The 26133-nt window shown below is 42.9% G+C and overlaps 1 protein-coding gene across 4 annotated transcripts in view; it reads right to left on the reverse strand.

The window, feature by feature from the left end:
* Positions 1-26133, reverse strand: part of VPS26C (VPS26 endosomal protein sorting factor C) — a 105424-nt gene that overhangs the window by 75242 nt on the left and 4049 nt on the right. For all 4 annotated transcript variants that reach the window (XM_059720738.1, XM_019476119.2, XM_019476120.2 and 1 more), the window contains exons 2-6: positions 14485-14628; positions 12974-13123; positions 5580-5660; positions 1849-1923; positions 27-177 (exon numbers count right to left, since the gene is read on the reverse strand). In XM_059720738.1, the coding sequence (XP_059576721.1) occupies positions 27-177; positions 1849-1923; positions 5580-5660; positions 12974-13123; positions 14485-14628 (601 nt within the window). The remainder of the gene's footprint in view (positions 1-26; positions 178-1848; positions 1924-5579; positions 5661-12973; positions 13124-14484; positions 14629-26133) is intronic.

Raw genomic sequence — 26133 nt, forward strand, 5'->3', positions numbered from 1 at the left:
AAGTTAGTCTACATAAGGCAACCTACCACAAGTTTCCACACGTACTAACTGCAATTCAATACTTTTGATGGCTGCTTCTGCATTCTCCACCACCAGTTCCCCCATTAATGGCTGCGTAATGATGCAGTTAGTCGAGTTGAGATGACCTCTGATGAGAAATTTTGGAAGCAAGGCTCTCTAAAGGTGAGGTAGAAAGAAAACAAAAAACCCACACAGTTAATCAAATAAACATAGAGAATACTGGCTTGACAAAGTCACCTATATGGCAAGAACAAATGAAAATTACCAAGGTAAATAATTCTCTCTTTAGTAATTTTCTTGTTTTCTAAAAAAGCAAAACCAGGGAAAACAAATTCAGCTGTACATGGGAGAAACATATTCTGCTGGTGGATTTCACAGCTATTTGCTGACAGCAGAGAAATGCAGACTCCAGAAGCCTGGGTTTCATTCAAGGCTCTGGCAGGGATTGGGCTCTCATTGTCACAGACCCACTGGTCCCATCGACACAACCTTCTTCAGCTTCATATTCCCACCTTCTCTTCCAGATATTTTGGCCCAGCAACCCTCTACTAGTTTTCCCCCACCCCACAGTCTACACTCACCTACCACTTCTCTCCCCACTCCATTCCAAACCCTCAATGGCTTCAAGTCCCACCTCCCAACAACTTCAAGTTCCTGCCCCTAAGTTTCTTGTTGCCACTTGTTTCCTCCAACACCCAGCCAGTTCATGACTCCCTGACTGCTAGAATGAGCAAGTATAGGGGAAGTCCTACTCAGCCACTGTAGCCCTCAGCTAAAAGTCATGTAGCCATGCTCAAGGTCTAAATTAAGCAGCTATTTCTATGAACAAAATGTTTACAGACATACAAAAACTGCATTGTTGTGGATGTTTTAATGCATATATGGACAAATCTGAGCATTTACCCAAAACTGGAGCAGAAAAATATCCTGGACTCTACATATGCTCACACAACCCCATTCCCCAGTCTTGGTCTCAGAAATGAGTAAACTATTTTGGCTGGAAAATTCAAAGCGCACAGCATGAAGCAAGCCCCCTACTATGAACAATTTCAACACAAAGTTACAGCTTGGCAAAGTTATAAGCAACTGGGTGAACTTAAAAGAAAATGCTGGACAACTTTTACTGGCAGCAGCAGCAGCAACCTTCTGCATGAAATCCTGAAGACAAAGCCACTACCACTTCCAGAATAGAAGAGCATTTTATACCCAAGCACAGAGTAAATTCATCTTTGCAAATAAAAAAAATAGTTCTATTTGATTATTTATATATTCCAGTGTCTTCAGTCCCTGGTCCCCTTCCTCCAATTATCTCAGCATCTGAGAGATGATAATGAAACCACCCTTCTAACAGCTCAGTGAGGCCAGGAAGTATTAATATCCCCTGTACAGTTACAGGTGGGGAACTGAGGCACCGGGGGGGGGGCCGCGGCGGGAGGGGGGCCGCAGAGACTCCGAAGGGACTTGGTCTCTGGTAAGAGACCTGAACTCAAGTTTCCAGCTCTAAGTCCCAATCCAGTGCCTTTACCACCAAATTAATATTATCCTGTCTAGATCAAAGCCAGATATTTTTCTCCCCAGCTGCTAAAGAAAAAAATCAGCTGTTAAAATACATAAACGTAAAACAAGAGAAGGAGTTGTCTTTCACTGAACTGCTGCTTACAGAAACAGGAGTCACAAATAGGCAAAAAGGGGGAAAGAACCAAGGAAAGAACTATGACTAGCTACAGAGCACTGTAACAGCAGCTGCCTCTCTTCTCATACCAGCTCATACTGGAGGTACAGGAGTCATTCAGAACTACCTAGTACATTATAAAACAGAAGCCTTACCTCTTTAACATTCTGTAAGGTTTCAGGTGTAATCGTGAAGTCCACTGGGCTTGGCATCAGCTTCCCTTTCTGAGGCTGCAGCATAACAAAAAATAGCACTCATACCATAAACTACTTATACACTTAGACTCTTAAAAAGAAAGCAACAACTGCACACAACTGTTTGAGAGCCTAAATGCCTAAACATCTAATTGTGAAAGATGCTGAACAAAACTACACCAAGCTCTCTACATAACAAGGAAAGTGTGCATTTCCTGCATTCCTTATTTCAAAAAGTGCAATAAACTAGAACCCAAATTTTGATGATCCAGATACAAATCCCCGGATATTACAAAATAACTATGATTTCATGGAATCCCATGCAAGCGGAGCTGTAGTATCCATTATTGCAATACAGCATTCATCAGTTACTGGTGCAAGCACTGGTTGTGCTGAGAACCCAAAGGTTTCTGACAAGTAAGGGAAGAAAAACCCGCAGCATCCTTATAGGCTCAGCAGTGCTATGTTGGCTAGCACTATGGAAGAAAGAGACTTGGGGGTCATCATTGACCACAAGATGAACATGAGCCTGCAATGCGATGCTGCGGCTAGTAAAGCGACCAAAACACTGGCTTGCATCCATAGATGCTTCTCAAGCAAATCCCAGGACATCATTCTCCCCCTGTACTCGGCCTTAGTGAGGCCGCAGCTGGAGTACTGCGTCCAGTTTTGGGCTCCACAATTCAAAAAGGATGTGGAGAAGCTTGTGAGATCCAGAGAAGAGCCACGCGCATGATCAGAGGTCAGGGAAGCAGACCCTACGATGACAGGCTGAGAGCCCTGGGGCTCTTTAGCCTGGAAAAGGGCAAGCTCAGGGGTGATCTGATGGCCACCTACAAGTTTATCAGGGGTGACCACCAGTATCTGGGGGAACATTTGTTCACCAGAGCGTCCCAAGGGATGACGATTAGGTTGAATGGTCATAAACTACTACAAGACCGTTTCAGGCTGGACATAAGGAAGAATTTCTTTACTGTCTGAGCCCCCAAGGTCTGGAACAGCCTGCCACCAGAGGTGGTTCAAGCGGCTACATTGAACACCTTCAAGAGCAAACTGGATGCTTATCTTGCTGGGATCCTGTGACCCCAGCTGACTTCCTGCCCTTTGGGCAGGGGGCTGGACTCGATGATCTTCCGAGGTCCCTTCCAGCCCTAATGTCTATGAAATCTATGAAAGTACACCAATAGCTTATTGATACAGAGCTGGGTGTGCCAAGAATTTGGCTCTTTCATTTTACATTTTACATTTCATTTTATATTTAAAATTACAGAAAGTTTTATGGGTCAAATGATACATGCTCCTTTATTCTTAGTTGCTAGGAAAGATTGGAGAGATTGATCATGCATTTCCTCTACTATTCTCAATATATTCTTTTTTTTTTTTCTCTAACTTCCCTCCCTTACCTTCCAAGGTTCCCAGAACTTTCTGAATTCCTCTCATTTTACCAGAGGCCCTTACAGCTTGTGGCCCAAAAGCCATGTACTGGAAGCAATCTATAGGTGCTAAATTTGGTGCACATTGATTTTGCCAGGTGAGATTATGGCCTTCTAACAGCACAGTTTGGCATAATGAACTCCACCAAGTTGGCTTTTGCGGTCACTGCTGCAAGATCCCAACCTTGGCCTCAAAGCAGCTCCCTACCAGCCCCCCAACCTGCCAGTGCTGCTGGGGCCACTCTCCATGGAAACCTTGACCCTGCACTGTTAGTGCCACTGCTACTGGAGTCTCCATGGAAACTGGACGCAGCAACACAGGCAGGGGCTGCTGGGAAACGGCTGCGGAGCAACACTAACAATTAGCAGGTCCATCCAGGCTATCATGCAGATGCAGCTACACTGCTTCCATTGGACAGGCTTGAGGGAACTGGCGTCAAGCATGGTAAAATTTACCAGGTAGACAGGCTAAAATGAGTTTCAAGTGACCAAAAGGTCCCTGCAGTTTTCCTGAAATGGCAGCCTTGCACTTTCCTGGGAGAGGACAGTTTAAAGCAGTCATATTACAATTCAGCATCTGCAGCCCCTTTACCCTTGTTCCCCAAAAGAGATGTGTTGTCACTGTTTGCCTTGATTCATATTTCATATTACACTGAAAATCATGAACATCAGGACTGCTGATGCCTGTCATTCAGTGCTGAGGGTCCCAGCTGTGCGCTGCTGGGATGAGTCACAGTGCTACAATGACATCAAAAGACCTAACTGGAACTTTGCAATTAGTTTTAATAATCCCCATTACTTAAGCCTAATAGAAGTTCCTCATAATTCCAAAACAGGTAAGTGCTAGCTAAAAAAGTATTTTTACTTATGGAGAAATACAGTTCAACAAATTCTGCCACAAGAAATAAGGTTGAGGGAAATAGCACAATGTGTATCAGTAAATCCGAGAATTACATGGACAATAAAACCTCATTAATTCACTCTGACTGGGATACTTGTGGTAATTTATTGAATCATGAACTAGTGAGTGCTGAACTGGGAACTGGCTATAAAGCAAGGATACTATACAGCACGTAATTTGTTCATTATTTTGACAACCGTGACTTATTTATAATGCTGCATAATATACCAGTAAGTGTAGTGTAATATATTTTGTAAAATAATGAAAGCTTAGAAATAAGAGACCTCCCCATAGTAGCTTGCTATTAAATCTTTGCTGAGAGATGGGCATTTCTTGCACTCGTTAATGAAGTTCTACTATATTTATTTTCTCCATTATCACAACAGGAATGAAAAGTATTTAAGTGTATTAATGTCTTATTAACATCCTGTTAAAGAACACATTGTGGGAGCTAAGTATGTTCTAGCACCTTTTGGAGAAGGAAATTTATTTTTGTTAATTTTGCACGGCTTGTATCAATTACAGATGCTCTGGACATGTCTACATTTCAGTGATAACAGTGATACTCCTTTTGATGAAAGTTCACAGGATGACACCAAAGGCAGCTCCTGCTCTAGATTCTGTAATGAGTTCCAACCAGAAGCAGCGGGCATGCATGCACAGCTAATTGCAGGATTGTGCATTAAGTTACAACAGGGATGTTTGGAGTGACTTGCCATCTGTAAACACCTGGCTGAAAACAAAACTTATTTGAGACATTGGTCTTGTGGAGTCTGTGTGTATTTGCTCGCTTGTTTCCAAGCTGATGCACTCCTATCTCAACACGTAGACCTAGGGACTTGAATCTCTAATTAGGCATCTAAAGTAAAAGAAAATGTAAGTGATCTTTTTAAAATGGTGAGCACCCAAAGCTCTCAGTACTTGCAATCAGAGCTCTGGAGCCTTGACACATCCAAGGAAAAGAAATCAGTTCAACACTTTAATAGTCAGATACTGACTAGATCAGCATATAGCTAGGAAATGAAGTGAACAAGCAGTAGATGAGTCTAAGAATTGGATGGGAAAGTGGGAGGAGCTCACAACATAGTGAGTTCAGCATCTGTACCACTTAAAAAGGCACCTTTAAATAAAATTAAGGCACAGAGGTTGCATAAATATACCTCAAAGTGACTGCAACCTCTAATATCTTTAACTTGGGAACAAAGATGAGTTTGAGGCTGACTACACTCCTAACTCTTGTGTTATGCTTTGTTCATAATGTGTCACAAAACATATAAAAGTTTTAATACTGCATGACAGTACTGGTGCCAAGTAGCACTACACAGGGCAAAACTGCCAAGGTGAAAATGCCAACTTACCTGTGAATGGACAATGAATTCACAAGTCTTAGTTAGGTCCTTAGCCAACAGAGAACGTCGCATGTCACATCGAAGAGTATACTGTGTGGAGGAAATAAATAAATAAAAGGTGAGTGGGGGAAGAGCACAAAAAACTTTAACCTTAGCCTTTCCCCCTCTATCTCTAGTATGAATACAGAGACAAATAAGCACAGAGTGCCACTTACTGTTAAGGTTCCATTTGTAAGCAGTTTATAGAAAGATTAGCAGGCAATTTATGTTTTGATTAATAAATACTCTTACAGCAGTCACTAACCATTGATTAGAATCCAGCTCATGTCTGTAATAAGCTTTACATTGATTAATCATTTAACAATTTTCACATGCTCAATCTGATTATTAATTATAACTAATGAACATCTGCATTGCTATTAACACACAGAGGCATTAGTAAAAAAATTACGCCCCATTACACTAAATGGTGAATACATGTGTAGAAAGATATGGCCCCTGCCCAGAAAAGCTTACAATCTAATCATGTTTCTTTACTAATGAACAATAAGTGGAATAGTTGCAGCTATTCCTGGCTGAAAAATAGCCTTTACTTTTTTTTAGTCCAGTCATTACTAGGAGAATTCTTACCAAGACTTCTGTACTAGAGTAATGAAGAAACTGTGCAAGAGACTCTAATACTAATTCCATCAAGATAGCATTCCTCTGGTTTCTACAGGAATACTATATGCTCCAGTCAGCCTACACCTTCATAAGGCGCTGTCAACCCTTGCAGGTTGGTAACTTTTTATTCAAAGTCAAAAAACTTTACAGTAAATGCAAAAGTGCTCTGAATGGTAATAATAAGCCTATAAAATGGGTGTTCTTTGAAACAAAGAGCACCCCAACTCAAAGGGATAAATATGAGACAAGCTTTGGGGCACAACGTGCCCTTTTTAGGTCTGGGGCTTGCTTCTTCCCTAGACCTGAAGAAAGGCACTTTGTGCCCAAGAGGTTGTCTAAACTTCTCTCACAACTATATAAACAGTTGGTCCAATAAAAATATCACTAAAACTAACAAACAAAACTTATTTCTTGCATATCAGCTGGACCATCATAGCTACAACCACACACTAACTATAGAACTTGAGGGATTAGAGTGTGCAGGGAGCGGGAATATAAGGACTTTTTTGGTATTGTCTAAAATAAAGTTCAATGACTACCACAATATCTAAGCCCCTTGCCCTATCTAATAAATTTACCCTCACATCACCTCAGGGAGGGGTCTGTTATCCTTAATTTTCAGAGAGGGAGTAGAAGTGTGGGAGAGACTATGTGCTGAAGTCATATTCCAGAACTGAATTTTGCTGTTAAATTCCAGGCTAGTAGCAGTCAGGCAACATTTTATTTCCAGGAGGAAGGAGTTGTGAGGGGGGAGGGGAAGAGGAGGAGACCAAGGGGAGGGGAGCAGGAAATAACTCTTCATTAAAACTCCTCTTTTTCTTTTCTTTCTTTTGGGGGGTGGGGCAAGGAAAGAAGCTGGGTATGTGACGAGATGGGAACAGCCAAAAGGTACCGCTAACTTCTGGTGCCTGTTGTCCAAAAACATATGCCGGTAAAAATCATGTCTGGCAAAATTATCAATATTGACTATAAACAAATCATATGGTTTATAGAAAACAGCTCAATTTGTAGGCTGGCGCTGTTTTTACGCATGTTTACTGCAGATAACATATGCTGCACTAGGAAGAAAGCCAAGGCTGAAAATAGGTGGGGGAAAACAATACTTAAACTTCAAAATTTGAAAAAAGGAAGTAAGGAAACCTAAGAGCAGTCAGCAGGAGATGCAATTTAGAAAACAACTCTAAGACATATGCGAAGTGATAGAATAATGCAACATTTTTTTGGTGGGGGGAGAGAACGAGCTTTTGTGGGGCCCTTAGAACAATCTGAATTTCAATAAGCCATTGGGAGTGGCTCTTCATAAATGGAAAGGAAAAAGGTCATTTCAAGAATTTGCTGAAAAAGGAACTGTTATAATTTAAAAGGAAAGATCCTTATCCCTACAATATGCAGAGGAAAAACAGGTCTATTTAAGTTATCATTCTCATGTGAAAGAAAAAAACCCTCTCTGCTTGCTGTTGCTTTCTCCTTAAAAATGAGCATTCACAAAGCAGCTAGTTTTTGTCCTCTGAACAGAAAAGCAGTTTGGCAAAGTCAGAACTGAAAATGGAGAAGTAGCTTTTCATACAGGGCACATCTACACAGGCAATTACTTGAGCCTAGATTTACTGCGCAGTAAGCAATTTTGGCTAGGTGTCTACACGTGCAGAGACTAGACTGCAAATTTGCTGCCAGGCCGCCGCAGTGAGCCCCTGCGGCTACTGGGGGGAGCTCCAGGCTCTGGCTGCAGCTGCAAGCACCTGGCAGCTCTCTTTAAAAGGCCGCCCTACTCTTTGCTCTCTGGGCAGCCACTTCCTGTGCTCAGAAGCAGCATGGGAAGCACAACGGCAGCTTTGTCTGTGCCCACTCTGCCTCCCTGCACTATGGCTGCCCCAGCCCTGGCAATGAAGAACAGTGTCCTCAGCTCCTGCTGGCCACCTTGATCACCCTGCTGGCCCACCACGCTGACCAACGGCTCCCATGGCCATCTTGCCCCACCCAGCTCCCCCATGACCAGCCACTGCCTGCCTGCCCACAGTGTGCCCTCCCAGGACCACTGTTGCCACATAACTGCCACCACCAGGAAGACCGATAAGGGGCCCCAAGAGGCCGCTGCTGAGGCCACCATCGCCTTCCTGGGCCTCCAGCACCATTACTTCTAGGCCCACCAGCACTGGTAGCAGCACCTTGTCCAGAAGAACTGGGGTCAGTGGGTGGACAGCTTCCATATGACCTGGGCCACTTCAGGGACCTGCTCCACTAGCTACAGCCCCACTGGTAGTGCCAGGACACTGGCATGCGCCTGGCCCTCCCTGCCAACACCCGCCTGGCCCTGGCACTGCTCAAGCTGTCCATGCCTGCCAGCTGTGGGCCACCTGTTTGGTGTGGGCAAGGCCACTGCTAGGGAGGCGGTCTTGGAGGTGTGATGACATTGTTGGCTGGTCTTTGTGGCAGGGCCACAGTACAGGACTGGCAGCTGCGCAGCAAAGGCTATGCCCCACAGCAGCTACAGGCACAGGCACAGGGCAGGCTGCCTGGGGTCTAAAGCAGGCAGGTGGCCCTTGCCCTGCTATCGGAAGCAGCCTGCAGGCAGGCCAAGCTAGCCAGGCATGCCAGGCTGGCCAGGGGCTGCAGCAGCCTGCAGCAACTGATCCGCACCCACCTGCCTGACAGGAGTGACCTGGCAGCCACAAGGATGCGGAGCGCCACACAGAACCACAGGTCTTCAAAAAGGCAGGAATAGCTCAGCTGTGGCCTGCTCAGGGGCTCATGCAGGGGGCCTGCACTGAGCTCAGGCTGCCTGTGATGTGTACCTCAGGGCACTAAATGGCTGCAGGCTTTTATAGCCTACAACCACGGGCTGCCAGACAGAGTTAGCCCAGCACTGGAGCAAGAAAGGCTCCCAGCCACTAGCCCTGGGGCTGGCCTCACCTGGCAGCAAATCTGCTGCCAGATCCCATCCACACGAGTTATTGTGCAGTTACTAATTGCACTTAAATTTGCTACCTGCTTTTATATATCTTCTAATATTATAAAACCCTTAGTCTATTTGTCTATCTGTCCATATCACTTTATTTGAATTCTGATTGGGTGCCTTGGCAGTCAATTAAAGTGCTCTAGAGACAGCAACAGATGGTGGAGGGCTGCTATGACAGTGGGGACTGAGGGGATGGTCTCACCCCCCTCCCCTGCTCCTTGGAGGCAGAGGGGGATGGCAGGGACCAGAGTGCCGCCATAACGGAGGGAATGGAATGGGGGGACAGAGACCCCTGGGTCTGCTTCTTGGAGCCAGGAGCCTGCGCCACCCCCCCACCCCCCCCAACAACAGCCAGCAGGGAGGGTAGGCAGAGGGGAACAAGGGAAGTGGAGATATGTGAGAGCATGCCTAGAGTAGGAGGGTGCAGGACCAGACCATTGATGTTGATCTGTTTTGCAGCTCGCAGACAACTCAGACTATCAGATAGGGCAGAAGAGAAGCAGTTCTAGTACATACTGTGATACTGCAGACTGAGCAAGGCCCAAGAAAATGTAGGACAAAAAGAAACCACATTAACATAGGAATGAGTAACTGTAGTAAAAGGTGGGGGGGAAAGAGGGGAGGCAGGGGCATCCTTTCAAGAACTACTTCTGACCAGGTGCTAACTACACGTTAAGTCTGAATCTCATTACCTGAAATAACATAATTTTATATTTATAATTTCAATATTCTTGAAATTACCTTTGACAGGTTAATAGATTAATAATTTCACCTGAAAAAGTGCTTGGTGCAGGTCTTTCAGTTCAGCTATAGAATCTGGAGTTTTATTGGTGTTGTCTGTGCTATGTACTCTCTGCAATGGCTGGAGAATTAAAATAGGGCTTGAATATTCCAATGATTCACCACCAATACAAACAGGACTGAAAGCTGTTTCTTTTAATGGCTTACCCTGAGCATTATCTTGATAAAATGTAAAACACTTTCCCATAAGTCTCCCACTAATACAACATTCATGTCTAAAACCAGATTATTAAAATATAAACATTCACTCTTCATTCTATTAGCCAAGAGAAAACTTCCAATTAAATGCACATTTACTATTATTGTAACATTACAGTAAAGAGCCCTCTTGGCTTTAGCTCCACCTGTCTCTGGCTGCCGGTTTCTAGTCTTGGCCCACTGATTTGGACTTGGCGCTCTAAGCCATCTCTGGGTATCTGGTCTCTGGGCCCCTCAGTCCTGCCTTACGGCTTGTCTCTGCCCCTCTGGCATCCCTAACCCTGGGGCAAAGCTGCTCTTGGTTTGGCATCTTACTAAAGTATTTGGGGCTCCTGCCATACACAGCACCAGGTCTCCAACCCTGTTAGGGCTCTACCACTGGGTGCCCTTGCAGCACCTTTGTGGACTCCAATCCAACCCTTATAGCCACATTTGACCCTCCAGGACTAGAACAAAAATCCAACCAACTGCTTCAAACTCAAACCTATATTAGCACAACTATACTCTATACACCACCTTCACAGCACTCACCTCCCATAAACTAACCGGGCACTACTTCCCGCAGTCTGCTTCCTTGTGGAAGTTCTTCTCCCTGCAGCCTGAAGGGACCATTTTCTCCCACAGGCTCAGGGATGATGCTTATGTGCTTCGGAGTCCCGCCTCCTTTCAATCACACCCCCCCTCCCCCGGACATTTTTAATTCCTTAATTAAGGGTTATCCAGCACTCCTGCCACTCCATCCCCTTAAAGTGACAGAAGCCCTTGGCTCCCTGATTTGGGTTCCTTCTGTTTGGATCGGCCACTTCAACCGCCACTCCCCTCACAAATGTTTCTCACAGTAGAGTATAGTTGTGCTAATATAGGTTTGAGTTTGAAGCAGTTGGTTGGATTTTTGTTCTAGTCCTGGGGGCCATCTGTCAGAGCTCCCACCTTCCTGGGGATGGATTGGGCACCAGCTCTGGCTGTGCCAATGGAGTCTTCCCCTCCCTTGTGTCCAAGTAACAGGGTTTGGGTCCCCTGTTACACCTACTTATAAGGTTGCTCAATAAGATGTAAACCTCCAAAATACAAAGGAAAAAAGATCTCTCTCTGTAAGAAGTTAACATTTCTAAAATAGAACAAACAAGAAAAACCTGTTCCTGAGCCAGTGGGAAAGGAGACACACCACATCATGCTACTACCTGCCACTGGATTAGGCACAGACACCGCTGACAGCTGAACAGAAGGTAGCATATTCTAGAACAGTGCGTGCAACTCTGTCCTGGGCCCCTGGCACATGTTCTTTTAAAGGTGCAATGGGATCTGATTTCCAATCCCACCAATTGCACCTCTTGCCATGTTATATGTGCCATGCCCTGCAGCCCCTTATGACCCAGAACTGGAACGTGCATTGTTCCTCAGCCCCCACAGGAGCTGAAGGGTACGGCAAGCACCATGTTGCCCTAGTTGATCAGCTCCCATCCACTCAGCAGCCTGAAAACACCAAGCCTTGCCACGCAGCTGGTGGACTGTATGGTAGGGCTACCCTGCCATGTTTTCAATTTAAGGAGCGACGGAAACCAGCCACAAAAGTTTTACACATTTTGCAAAATATTTTTATGGCTGGCTTCGCGTGTTGTCATGCCCTTAATTGCCTTAATGTGTGGCTGAGTTACTATTTATGGCACAATTAACAGGTTAGTCTGACCTTAAGTGTAACGTGTGCCAGGTTGGATTTGTACTTGCTTCTGACAGACATCTAAAGGGTTGGCTTTTTTATACGTACTTTTATTTTTAATGCTTCTGACAACACTTATGTAGGCAGCCATGCTGATAAAGCTACACTGACATTAATTTAATCATTTAACTACTTTTTCTTTTGTTTACTATAGCACTACAAAATAGACATGAGAAGAGCTAGATTAAGAATATGTAAAAAAAACTGATAACAGCACCTACATGAGTGCAATAACTACAGGTAAGAATTTTAAATACGGTGATTAATACATCTTAGGACAGAAGGATCCAAAAAAGAAAGTTGTGGTTGGATATGTCACTGTATTTATCCTCATAATTCACCCATTAGAAGTAGGTGAAATCTCAGTGCAAGACAAAACTCCTGGGCTATTATACATTTAGAAAACCACTTTACATTATAAAAAAAAATATATCTGGATTTTAAAGGATGAGAAACATATTATGGCATTTAAATAATATCTCCCCCACCACACCAAAACACCTTTATTTAGTATTTTTATTCCTTTCTTGCAATTTTTACATCTCTTACTGATGTCAGCTGCAAAAAAAGAACTGGAAAGTGCTTCTTTTTACATCAGCTTTCCGTCATCTGTAAACTACTACTCCTTGAAGATTTAATGAGCCTGTCCCTTCCCATTGTCTTAGTAGCTACGGAATAAAGAAGATTGTGATTTCTTTTTTACTCAGTTTCAGCCACATAGAGGGCATCCATACACCATGGAGATGGATGTTTAAAAATGTTTGTACTAACTACAAGTACGATCTTGCTGGGGGAAAAAGAAAAAAAGAATAGAAAGCTTTAAAAAACCCAACAAATCAACCCACACAACTGTAACATGGATCTGAAATCTTACAGTGTATGTTCACCAATTGCATAAAATTGGTAAAATCAAGAAGACCGAAGTCTTATAAATGTGATGCCATCTGGTAGAGCTACTTTCCCCTGGTACAATTTGCTGTATTCCACAGAATTAAAGATGTTTCAAAGTGCATCTCCTGCAGACAATGCAAGTTCACCACATTTTCCCTATAAAGAAGGCAGTCTTACCTGAATATTGACAAATACGCCGTGATACGTCTCATACAGAACTTTATTTCCCTTTACAAGCAATGGAAACTCAAAAGGAATTTCTGTTTTGCCACTGGGAAGTTTTCCAGGCTTCACCATTTCTAGGGTACTGTTTATAATTTGAATGGGCTGCAAAGACAAATATTGAGATGTTTAAAATAAATTAAAAAAAACAACAAAAAAGAATCGATCAACAACAGCATTATGTGGCTCTATCAGCCTTTCTGAAAATTCAGAGTGCAAGCGACTTGTATATATAATTCTTCACTACTTTTCACTTGTTTAAGTTTATCTTATTCAATGTTTCTCAGCAAGAAAGTCTGCAATGTCCTGCAGATAAGACTGGTAGGTTAAGTATGTTAAAAAGCTAAAAAGGCAGCCTCAAGCACTTTGAAAAGCAGAGCTCCATTTTCAAAATCATAAACCTCAATAGCAGCAGGAGACATCTGCATGTGTATGTGCCAGTTGTGCTTTTAGCTCTTGGAGGAAACAGAGCTCCAAGAGGCAACCTATATTTAGCATCAGTATGTCATTGAAACAATGGCAAGTTCTGATTTGGCACTTGGCAAGGGAAGCCTGCAAATTCTCATGAAGAATGCCTACACCATGTAAAAAGACAAGAGAGTTAAAGCAGCAAGATGAATATGTCAGAGAAATGAATTTAATGAGTTCAGTATTATTACAAAATATTTTATTTTCTACTACATTATTCACATTACTCTTCTCCATTTTTTTAACTGCTGCAAAAACCAATGGAAATATAAGGAAATGCCCTCCCCAATTCTTGTTCCAAGATCATTTGTATAATGAAGGTTCTTACATTTATAGAATGTAAGATTTGATTCAATTCAGTTTGATTCTATAAATAATAAAATTAAGGCATTCTATAAAGAAGATTATGGTCTAGTCTATGAATAAGATTAAGGTAAAGCTGAAATAGACAGCTTTAAATTTTTGGCGCTGGTTGTTAAAGACTGCCTAGCCAGGGGAGATCAAAAATCTTCCTTGAGTTCGGGACGTTCTGGCATGAAGGAGCACTGACTAATGGAGATTTCCCTCTCTCAAAAAAAAAAGTTCTTAAGTTGCTCAGATCTCACATTTGGAAGAGGGATTTAAGTTAAAAATAGGCTTCTCAATTAGCTTCCACTTCTGCTTTACTTACAAGTGTCCATTCCTAAAACAGACATACTCTTTACCTTCTTCTTGCTTTGGAATAAAAAGCACAAATGTATCAGCATACTAGGGTTCATATCCTAAACATCTTAACAATTTTTCTTTAAATAAACTTGGTGATCAGTGAGGTCGAGTAAGTCTTAACACTCTTCTACATCTGAAAAAGTGGCAATGGAATTCTAGGCAACAGCCTAAAGTGGGAAGATGTGACTATCTATCTACAGTGGAGTAGCAGAAAACAGAATTAAAGAAAGATTCAGCTTGGAAAACAGATACAACTTTTTTGTTCCCGAAAGATCAGTTTGCACTGTTCTTACCTTAACAGAGTTATAGAAAGCTTCAAACATGCCAACGCTTTTAGCACTGAGCTGAAGATTTACTGCTCCTTCCATTGTTAAGGAGATACCCTGGTGTTGGACAGTGTCCTTACTCGTTATGACCACCACTCCAGAAAGAACTTCCTAACCAGACAAAAGCAACAAGGAAACATTTGTTTAAATTAATTTTTCTTTTTGCTATCACTGTGCTTAGATCATACAGGAACCCACAATATGCTACTTGTTGCCCAAATCATGAGACATCTGTTCCTGCCCGGATAAGCGTACAGCCTGAACAGACAAACACTGATGAAGAAGTGAGGGAGTCAGGATGGAACATACAAGGTAAGTAAGTGGTCAGGGAACAGCAAACAAGTCTTTTACTTACAAGCTTGCTTTTTAACAATACTCAACTTTCCACCCACTCACACACCCTCTTTCACAGCTCAAATCTCTCTTCTCCTTATCCTGACTCACAGATTGAGATCCATTATCTTTCTTTCAATATTCTCCCTCATAAAATTTAAATATTTCCTTTTACATAAAATGAGAAATCTATTCAAAAACAAAATGTGTACGCAATTGATTTGGTCAGTCAGTTCTGTGCAGCTGCTGCCGAAGTGAGGGTGGAGGAGTGGCTGTGGAAGCTTATTCAAGGAAGTCGTCCCACACAGCAGCAATTACAAAGAAGCGGCTAACCAGGACAAAGCTGGTGTCACTGGTGGAGTAGAAGTGAAAAAGAGGTTGCTTTCTCACTGTATAAAGAGATGAGGGGAGATAAAGTGAAGTGTGGCCATCACAAGAAGGCTGAACATGATGCAGTAAGGAAGGCAGAGTCTGTGGAGATATTAAGGGGAGAAGGAGGCAGGTTGATGTGATCAGAATGATTGTCAAGGTCTTGGCAGCTGTGTTTGGAATCGATTGGAAAGGGCAGAAGCAGAACTTAGAAAGAGCACAATACAGTAAAACAAAAAGAAAAAAGTGATGAGGATGAAAGCAAAGGTGAGGAAAAACCAGCAAAATCTCAAAGTGACAAACAGTGGGACCAGTGGTAGTAAAAAGATGCAAGAGATTCTCAGATTGTGGACCAGAGCTCTAGGGAAGATAACTGTGTTATCAGAGACAGAGAATCTGAGGCAGCAGAGAAAATTTTGACATAAGATCGGGGTAACCTGCTCACATATTAAACATGAAGTGATTTAGAAGATCTCAGAGACAGCACTCCAGAATGGAGGGAGACATGTCATGAGCTACAAGGCAAAGTTGTGAATTGTCAGTATAAAGGTAAAGGTATTTAAGTAGAGAATTTCCTGTAAGGAGAGATTTACAACTCAAAATGGGAGAAGAACCCACCAGAAAAAGATTCTACAAGTATTGCCAGGAAGACAGGAGAACCAGGAGTGGAGACAGTGGTTTAAGGCAGCGTTTCTCAACCCACAGGTCACAAGAATATATGAAAAGGTTGCAAACAAACTTTAAAAATGGATTCTCCTTTAAAGGAGAAAAATGTGGGAAACTGGCTTTTCCCTCGCAGGCTGGCAGAGTTCCCCCCACACACTGGGGGGCTGGGGCCCAGGGGAAAGGGCAACAGGTTGGAAGTGAGGGGCACTGAGTCGAGACTGGCCATCGATGTTTACAAATGGGTCCTGGTACAAAACAAAGTTAAGAACCACTTGTCCAAGCCACCTTAACCGAACACAGAATACCATCATATTAGGGCCTGCAAGGCAAATACATAAAAAATCATCATCAGTATTAACCACTATCCACAAGAAGAAAAATACTTCCCTTTCCCTTACTCCTCAGTGTCAAATCTAAGGGTTTTGTAACAACCAGGGAACTCTGAGAAGTATCAGAAAAGATAAAGTTCTTTTTTTGTCGGCTATACCATGGTAAGTGATATATAGTTATTCGGAACCTGTGAACTGCTCCCTTATAAGGCTGTTAAACAACATCTCATTTAAACTTTACCCCTAATACAAATGAACACAAATTCCAATAAACTCTTGGTCTACATTTTTAGCTTTTTATCGGTTAGGTTTACTTCCAGACAACCCATAGGCAACTATTCTGTTCAAACAAGATCCAAATGTTTTCACCGAAGTAAAAGCACATTTTATAGATTTCTATTCAAGGGTTTTTTGCCATAAATTTATGCCCTTCCACTTTTAGTGTTCATGCTTCTGAAACATTTCCTATACTTGACAGGATCCTTTTCATCCTCAATCCTTCAGAAATATATTGGCTTTTCCTCTCTCTGTTTTTAAAATTAGCTAGAAATAAATACAGTTTTTTGTATGCATATATCACTGATAGATAAGCAAATATGTTTGTTGGCTACACTGCTATCAAGTCAACAGAAAAACTACAAAGACTGTAATGCTCAACAGAAGCTCTGCCCTGTTTAAAAAATGTCTTCTAAAATTCTTTATCTGGGCAAACTGTATTCTGGAAAAATAAGTTATTTTTTAAAAAGTCTAAACTACATGCCATGCATGTAATCCAAGGAAAGCACATGGATCACAAGCTTGAAAGTTATTCAAAAACCTATAAAGAAATTTTCTTGGGCCTTGCCTCTCTGTTGATTAGTGTTCTTTGCTCCACTGTTTGCACGTCTTATAAAAGGCAAAATTATACTCTAAATTTAAAAGATCTGCTCTATAATCATGTTTCACAAATACCACCCTTTAAAACTACCATATTTACTTGAATCTAAGATGACCATGAATTTAAGACAGACCCCCAATAATTAGATTTCATACAGGAAAAATTTTAATTTGGTATTATTTTTATAAACAGACCTACTGACAAAAACTATAGCAATATCAGTAAGTCACAAATTCAACATCAGCTTCACTTCAATTCAAACATTAACTTTATTTACATTAGGTTCTATCCAGAACCTAGTGAGTGCTACTCCTACAATTTAGGATTGATCATGTCCACATGCATTCTCGCTCTCACACTCTTCCTAAAAAATATCATCTTCAGTTCCATCTATAGCATTGGATATATAGCACTTCTTGAAGATTTTAATAATAGATTCTGAAGATACACTTTCCTAAAAAGTCAGAATCCATTGGCAAAGCAGTGCTATGCTTTGCTTCTTAATCCTTCCACCACGTGTAAGCGCATGGTTCCCTGCCAAGAGCCATTCTGAGTACTGACACCTTAAAGGGCTTGTTCACTACGACTTCCAGCACTTGGGAGTTGAGATGTCATACTGGCAGATAGGATTACAAGATCACGATTAACTGACTGAATTTTTGCTTTCATACCTGGCGTTAAATGCCTTTTGAATGACTAACACTAATATTCCTCTTTTCTTTAGCAGTGCCCTAGGCCTCCATATCCACACAACATCTAACCAGTCATTCATCAGTTCACCTGACATCCATCCTTGTTCCTGGCATCTAACCACTATTCCTGGTGGCAACGTTTATTTTGACGGTTTTGCGTTTCAAAAATCACAGCGTGGCAATTTTCTCCCATCTGCTGATATTACTAACATCACTGTAATTCATGACTATTTCCTGTATTTCTCATAATTATGGATCTTGCACCTCTCTCATGGATGATGATATTTCTCAGCACGTCAAAATGGACTGGAGTCTCATCAGCATTACTTATCTGGCCCAGCAGGTAATGAGTTTTGCATAGCCCAATAATGTACTGCTGGAATGCAACACGTTTTTTGCTGCAGTCTGATGGTAACATTTGTGCAAATTATGTTCTTTGTCTCAGGATTAAGCCACTACACTGCATCATTCAGATACACTATCCACTACTTGTTGCCATTTTTAAGGGGAATACTCAATTCTTTCACTATTTCTAATGCCTTAAGTCAAAGCTCCTCATGGGTGACTGGCACTCCCTCCTTTCTCTTTTCTTGAACATAACTGAGAACTTGCTGATCAATTTCAGGAAAGTGACCTTGTTTTGGACTCCCAAATGTTTTCCATGTGAACTTAGCATTCTTGCATTTTCCTTTTGTCTCCATCAACCCATATTTGCATCAGTAACAATATACTTCCTTGCCCTCTCACAACTGTTTTTTTCAGCATAATTTATAGCCTTCATTTTAAAGAATGTATTGTAGCTGCCCCTCATTCCTTTTGATGTCTTCATATGTACACTGCTACTTCCTTTTTCATACATGGTTTGTCATAGGGGTTTCCCTGCCACTGCTTACCCAACAGAATTTACCATGGGTTTCTATGGTTTTAAATTTTGGCCAGTCGGTGGTGATCAGGCCTGTAATGTGCTGCTTTCTCTGCTACTCCACCAGGTGCTCCTCTCCCACCTGCCCCTCCACTGGGTACCTTGCTGCCACTTGCCTTGCTGCTGTCAGGTGCTTCATTGTAAGCTGGCTCCCTTGCCGTGTGCTAGATCCCTCACTGGCATGCTCAAGCTGGGTCCCTCATCACCACTTCTGGGTTCCTTATCTAGTGCTGAATCCCTCATCAGCATGCACATCCTGGGCTCCTTGTCACAGCTGCCAGGATTCTCACAACCACATGCTGGGTACCTCACCTCCTGCTGGGTCTCTTGCCACCACTACTGGGAGCCTTGCCACCTGCTAGATTACTTGCTGTTCCTGCTAGGAGTTTCACTGCATGCTGGATCCCACCTTATTGCTGCCTGGAGCCTCACCATATATTGGGACTTTTGCCATGTGCTGGGTCCCTTGTCCCTGCAGTCAGATCCCTCCCTGCAGCATGCAAGGTGCCTGGCTGGCCCCTGGGGTCTCTCCTTCCTGAGTGCTGGCAGCCCTTGCGGGGTCCCTCCCTGCTAGCCAGGGTTCTCCTCCCTGTGTGCTGCCTGGCCCCTGCAAGCTCCCTACCTGCTGCATTCCTTGCCTGCCTCTCCCCATAGCATGCTACGTGTCTGGCAGGGAGGTGACCAGGTCACTCCCAGTTGCTGTCTGACAGGCAAGTGCTGAAGCAACTCAGCAAGCTCTGCCCAGACTCCTTGCACACAGCTCAAAATGATCTGGCAAGCACTGACCAGGGACCATCCCCACAGCATGCAGGTTTCTAGCCAGCATGTATTGCATTGCTTTCAGCTGCTGCTCAAGCTGGAGGGTGCCGGAGGAACCGGGCATACAGAAAGAGACCCACCCAGGCTGCCAGCGTGTCACAAATTGCTCCAGCACCCACCACTGAGACAGAAGCTCAGAGCAACTCAGCACTTGCTGGACAGAAACCTAGCACACTGTAGGGACATTGCCTGACCAGCACCCACTGCATGTAGGGTTTCCAGCCAGAGGGTGCTGAAGCAACCTGGCACACACTAGAAAGCAGCAGCAGCTTGGAGTGACCCTGCCAAGAACCCTTCACACTGAAGAGAGCTTGAGTGCCCTCTGCTGGCTGGCCACGTGCATTTTCTGATTTCAGGTAAGTTATATCTGAACACAAGATGAGGTTTGATTTTCCTCATGTTGAATAGGGAAAATCTCATCTTCTAATCAAGTAAATGCAGTAGTCATTCAAGGATCAAATGATAGCTGTCCAGTGCAAGTCATTGCCCTTTTGCCTTTCCCAGGGGTGAAGAGCACCAGAATATTACAGAAGGTAGGGCTGAAGTAATGAAAGTACAGCAAGGCAGAAAAAAGGAGCTGAAGCAACTAAGAAATGCTGCTCTAGCGGGAACAGCAAGCATGAAGGGGTGGGCAAAGAGAAAATGACCGAAATACTGTGGTACTTTGCTAACAGGCATTAATTATTAGGAGATCCACTTTAAATTACTGCCTATAATTGAACAATAAGCAACAAGGATAATTCAGAACATAGGAAATGCCAGACTGAATGAGACCAGCGACCCTTCTAGTCCAACTGCCATGCACCAAGAGCAGTCTGCACCAGCTCAAGCACCCAAACAGCTTCACACACAAGAAAAAAGGGTTTTGAGTCCCTCTGGCCTGAAACTAAGCAGAAGAAATTTCAGGCTAAAAAGGAGTTTTCTAAAAAGTTAGAGTGCGAATCAAAACAGAATCTCTCTTAAAGTTGTAATGACAAGGCTCACTACCATGACTCCAAAATTTTTCCTCTAACAGTTTCTATTGCAAGATGTGGCTATATTTCAATTCAAAAGGAAAAAAAAAAGTGGTCTGTACAAAACCAAAAATGCTTGCTCTTGCAGAGCTGTTAAACTAGTTATTGTCATGTTTTGTGCATCACATTTATGACCACACTTTGTTTATTTTGCCACAGAATGAAGTCATTCAGCACTGATTCCTTTTTTTCTCTTCACATCAAGAGTGTTTCATTTATCTTTAAGTGTTACAAAAATCAAAAGGAAAGCCATAACCAATTCCCTGCCTATAATAATGTAGCAAGGTGAGCAATATCCCCAAGGAGAGTGTAGCAGTAGGGCTTCTATCCCACAAATTAACATTTCCTTGCTTTTAAAGATTTATAATCTCAATCTCTTTCAAATTCCTTTAACCAAATCATATCAAGTACATGCCAGGCATACTCCAGTAGCCTCAAAAATCACATAACATATTCTCAAAGGGATCTGGGGCTAAAAATCTATGGTAATATGAAAAAGTTTAAAGATCTACCATCTTACTCATTAAGAACAATTTTTAAAAAATGGATTATTTAAATACATCCAAGCAAATGTTACACACAAATATGTCATTTCATATGTCATTTCACTGTGGCAGCAGTGGATCTCTCCCACACACTTCAAGGATATTATACTTTTGTCATTTGAACTGACAAGATTGGTTCAATGCAAACAACACGGGTGTCATACATAGTCACACTGCACGCTCATTCTGGTAAGCTGTTCAGTTTAACGTAGTTAAAAGGAACAACACTTTCAGAATCACAGGTGGTTACCTATCCCAGAGCAGGTCTCTATGATATGGAGAGAGGTGAGTGTGGGGGTCTCCCTTCACAACAGACCACCATTACCAGTGGCAGAGCTGCAGTGAAGTGGCAAGCATGTATTTTCCCAGATGGCCCCTTCCAAATGAATCCTCTTGCATAATTAGCTTTTCTGCCATCTAAGAGCTCTAGGTAGGCCTGTGCAGTTGAGACTAACTGCATAAATGCTCTAAACTGACCTTCCCCACTACTGGGTGATGCAAAAAAGAAAGTAAGGAGCATTATGGCAAAGTCAAGACTTTGATGAAGAAAGCTGGCTGGTGCTGGTAATAGATAAGAAAAACTCCAAGTCTCAACAGCTACCACTTATTCTCTTCTGCCTTCCAACCTCCACTCTGACTGGTAAGTCAACACTCCACGATCATCTCACGTCTCCTCCACAACATGGAATGCAGACACGAGGCATAGCAGTACAAATTCAGGGGGAAAACTAAGTCTGCAGCACCACATACTGCCGTGCTCATCTGGACACTGCCAGATTCACACTAGAGACTCTCTTGGATGTTATACCAGAATCCTCAACCATCAAGGCCAGATCAAGGAGTACTTTCCCAGCCCATTCACCCAAAAGATCATTCACAATGGTCAAGAGATCAGTAACCTTAAGTAGGAAATAAGCCTCATCAGTAACTTCTGGGTTTGTCATCTCTACAAAAGCACTAAAACTATTTCTGCACGCTCATCCATCACTAGCAATTTTAAGCATATAAAGCTCTGGTCAATTTAAAATACTTGCTTTTTTGCTCCAAACTGTATTTTAAAACCAAGTTCTTTACTCTTTGCTCTCTGACCTTTGGCTACATTATAAACCCTCATCTCTCCCTCTATGCTCCTTCTCAACTACAGAGATAAGGTCAAAATATGCAACTGCTGGTACCTGTTCAAACTTGGAGACTAAGTCAAAGATTAAGACCAAAAAGGACAATTATCATAATCTACTTTGATGTCTTGCATGACACAGAACACAATTTCACCTTGAAATTCTCACATCACACCTACAACTTCTGGTTGAAGTACATCTTTTAGGATGATCTTCAGCCTTAATGTAAAGATTCCAAGTTCTAGAGAATCTATTGCAGCCCTAAGCAAGCTGTTCCACTGATGAGGCATCCCCACTTAAAAATGTGTTTCTTATTTCCAATCCAAACGTGTATTTTTACTTTCCAGTCACTAAATGTTTTTATACTACCTTACTGATTTTTACTATTAGATTTAAAAAGGTTCTCTACTATGAAGCATTTTCTTCCCAAGTGCTTCTAGACTGTGATCAAGATGCTTCTTCTCACTCTCTGATAAAAAAAAATATTTTTAATTGAGTTTAAGCTCCACTGTAAGCTTTGAGTTGTTCTTACCATGCTCTCTAAACCTTTTCATAATTTATGAATATGCTTTTTTGAAAGGATATCAAAACGTACACAGTATTTCAATAACAGTCTTGCTACAGCCATATACTAGTGGTAACTCCTCCTACTTCTATTTGATAGTCCTCTGTTTCTACATCCCAGGACTGTATTTTCTCTATTGGGTAGTGCAGAGAAGTAGGAGCTCACATCCATCTAGTTATCAAATAGGCCCTCAAAATCCCTTTTGGAGCTTCTTTCCCAAAGCATAGATCATTTTTCTTAAACACATGACTTTGCATTAGGCAATTTTAAAATATATATTGTTTGGCCCAGCCTAGTTTACCACTGTCTACTTTGGAGCTGCGCTTTTTATTACTCCACCAGTTTGAGTCATCCACACCCTTTAAACCCGATACCATTATATATTTTTCCATATTATCGATCAAGATGCTGGAAGTCACTGGGCTAGAAAAAGATCCCTGTGAGACAGCAACAAGAACACTTCAATTGGATGCTTATTCCCTATTTAAAACTGCTTTTTAAGATTACAGCTAGCTAAGTGATCCATCTCAAGATAGGATATCACTACTGCATGACAATAATGCTACCATAAGCCATATTGATAAGCATTAATTACAGTACTGTTCTTTGCAGATTGCCTCCTACATCTACCTTTCGAGAATACTTCCCACAGTTGGTGTCAGGCAAGTTACTCAAGTCATCACTTCTAAGTATGGGCACGTTAATTTTTCCATCCGTCTGGAATTTCTTCAGTCCTCTAAGCTTCATTAAACATCAAAATTGTTGGCTGAGAAAACTCCTTCAACAATTGTTTTACTTCTAGATTTTTTTTTTTGAGTCCAGGTTCTCTCATCTTGAGCAAGAAGTTGCATTAGACAGCCCTTCTAACATCCTTTCCGACCCGATTTTCTATGATCTGTGACTCTGCCTAAAGTGAGCAGGAAGATTTTGATGGTTTTGTCCAAAATTAACACAAAGAAAACAGAAAGATCCCAAAGGAAGAAAAACAAGCAAGTACACAAAAGTATTTAGCTCTTTAGGCCTCTACTCTTTGTAAAACCTAGTTACTTAGGCAGGCTGTGCCTGGTGAAGAGCTTCCAAGTCCTACTGGTTTTGGTCCAATTTGTTGATTTTGGGGTTGTGCGAGCCGGACCCCAATCCCGCCCTCGTCGCCATGCGCGGCGGTGATTCCGATCCCATTCTGGCCACCACGGGCAAGCCGGGGGCGAACTGGGGTCATACCGGACCCATCTCCGGTGCACGCGGGCTGTGGCCGGCAGCCCGGGCATGTGGGGTGGGAGAGAGCCGCGAGGCGGTTTAGCGCACGCGAGTTAGAATTAGTTACGGAGGCGTAATGGTTGATTGAAAAGATTGATTGCTTACACCCAAAGATGGTATCGGTGTAGGCTGGACAAGTTTCCAGGCACAGCTCCCGCTTGAACCCTTGTTGGAGGACTCTGACAAATCGATTGCTCCCACGGAGTTTGCTAGGCTCCACGGGTCCGGTTAAGTTGGGTTCGAAAAGCTTCCCCGGAGTTATTCAGGCTCCGCGGGTCCGATAAGTTTTTCCCCCGGAGTTTGCTAGGCTCTGCGGGGTCCGAAATTACAGGAAAAGGATACGTCTAGGATTGCACTTGGCGACGGGGAGAGGCGAGAAGCGAAAGCTCCATAGGCTCGGTTCTATTGCCTCTTTTGCCTGCTTAGGGGAGGCGTGTCAGGTCCGTTAGGGTCCACAGCACTTGGAGATCTTCACACAGAATCTCTCTCTCTTCCTCCCTCCTCCGGTGTTCGTGGAGTCCTCCAACTTGGGCGGAAACCACACAAGCCTTTTGTACGGCTAGCAAGCCAATCACTAGCCGCCACATGTGCCTAAATTAGGAATCGGCCAATAACATGGTGCGGATCCTAATACAAATGGCGGGAACTTCTTTGCAACGTGTATCACTACGGTGCAAGAAAGAGATGCACACTGCAAAGAAGCTGCAATCCAGCAGGAAATCCCCCGCTGCACCAGAGTTCTCTCTAGCAGCAGAGAACTCTACCGTGCAAAGAAAGTGACAAATTTGGCAGGAAATAATTTAGTGGTGCCAAAGCGCACACACAAACAAAAAATCACAACTTTGGGTTGTGACAGGTGTCACACATCAAAACTATTAAACTGTACCATTTTCTCCCTTTTGTCATGACCCAATGATTGTGTGTGCGCTTCGGCACTGCAGAATTATTTCCCGCCACGTGGAGCTTTCTTTGCATGGTGCAATTCTCAGCTGCAGAGAGAAAAACCCCGGTGCAAAGGAGTTCCCGCCACCCGTATGTAAATTTGTTCCCCATTATTGGCTGTTTCTAAATTATTTCCACGTGGCGGCTAGCGATTGGCTTGCTAGCCATATAAGAGGCTTGAGCAGTTTCTGCCCAAGTCAGAGATCTCCGAGAATCTCAGGGAGGACCCTGAGAACCCTGATTCCGAGAATTTCGGGAGAAATCTGAGAGAATTCCGGCAAGGAGTCCACGATTATCTCGTGGAATTCTACGTATATCTCCAACCGAATGATGGTTTGATCAGCCATCAAGAATCTCTCTCCGTCACCGGACGATCCCTGACGTACCCCTGCCCTGCGCGCTCGTTGAGAGTCACAGCACGGACTCTCGTATCAGTTTAGAGAGCTCTCATCATTCGAGTTTTCTTCTTTTCTTCTATCTACAACTGTACCCAAGCAAGTTTTCCTGCCTGCACCGCGACCATCTATGGTGTAAGTAAAATAATCTTTAATCAACCTCTACGCGTCAGTGCCTAATTCTAGTCCGCTGTGCCGACTTCCCCGGGCCACGTGCCCAGGCTGCTGGCCACAGCCCCTCGGCCCCGACACCTTTAGTTTACATTTGGGAAGTTTACTGAACTTAAGCCCTTCCCAAATGGAAGTGGGATGCTAGAATGAAGAGTCTCCACCAGAAAGATAAGGTAGGGGGCATTAGTGCACACCTCCCCACTCAGCTGGGAAAGACAGCTTGGGCCAAGGCTAGCCTGCCCAACCTATGGGGAGGGGGGGTTGCAAAGCATCCTGGGATGCTGGGGGACTATGAGTTAACTTGAATCTGGAGGGGATCTGGGACAGAAGTACAAAAACTGATTTAACCTAAATCAGTTAAGTCTGCTACTACATCCACAAACATAAACCACTTTCAAAATGGTTGAAAGTGGTTTAAGATAAACCTAGATAGGTTTATCTTAAACCACTTTCAACCATTTCAAAAGTGGTTTATGTGCATTTAACTTTTGTTGTGTTAAGGATTTGAACTGGTTTCCAATCACTTATACCTGTTTGTGTGTAATTTCTGTCCGTAGCCCACGAGTCTCAGATTTTCCACTAACAAAAAGCTTAAACTTCACA

This window comes from Alligator mississippiensis, chromosome 1 (genome assembly GCF_030867095.1).
Source record: "Alligator mississippiensis isolate rAllMis1 chromosome 1, rAllMis1, whole genome shotgun sequence".
Taxonomy (NCBI): Eukaryota; Metazoa; Chordata; order Crocodylia; family Alligatoridae; genus Alligator; species Alligator mississippiensis.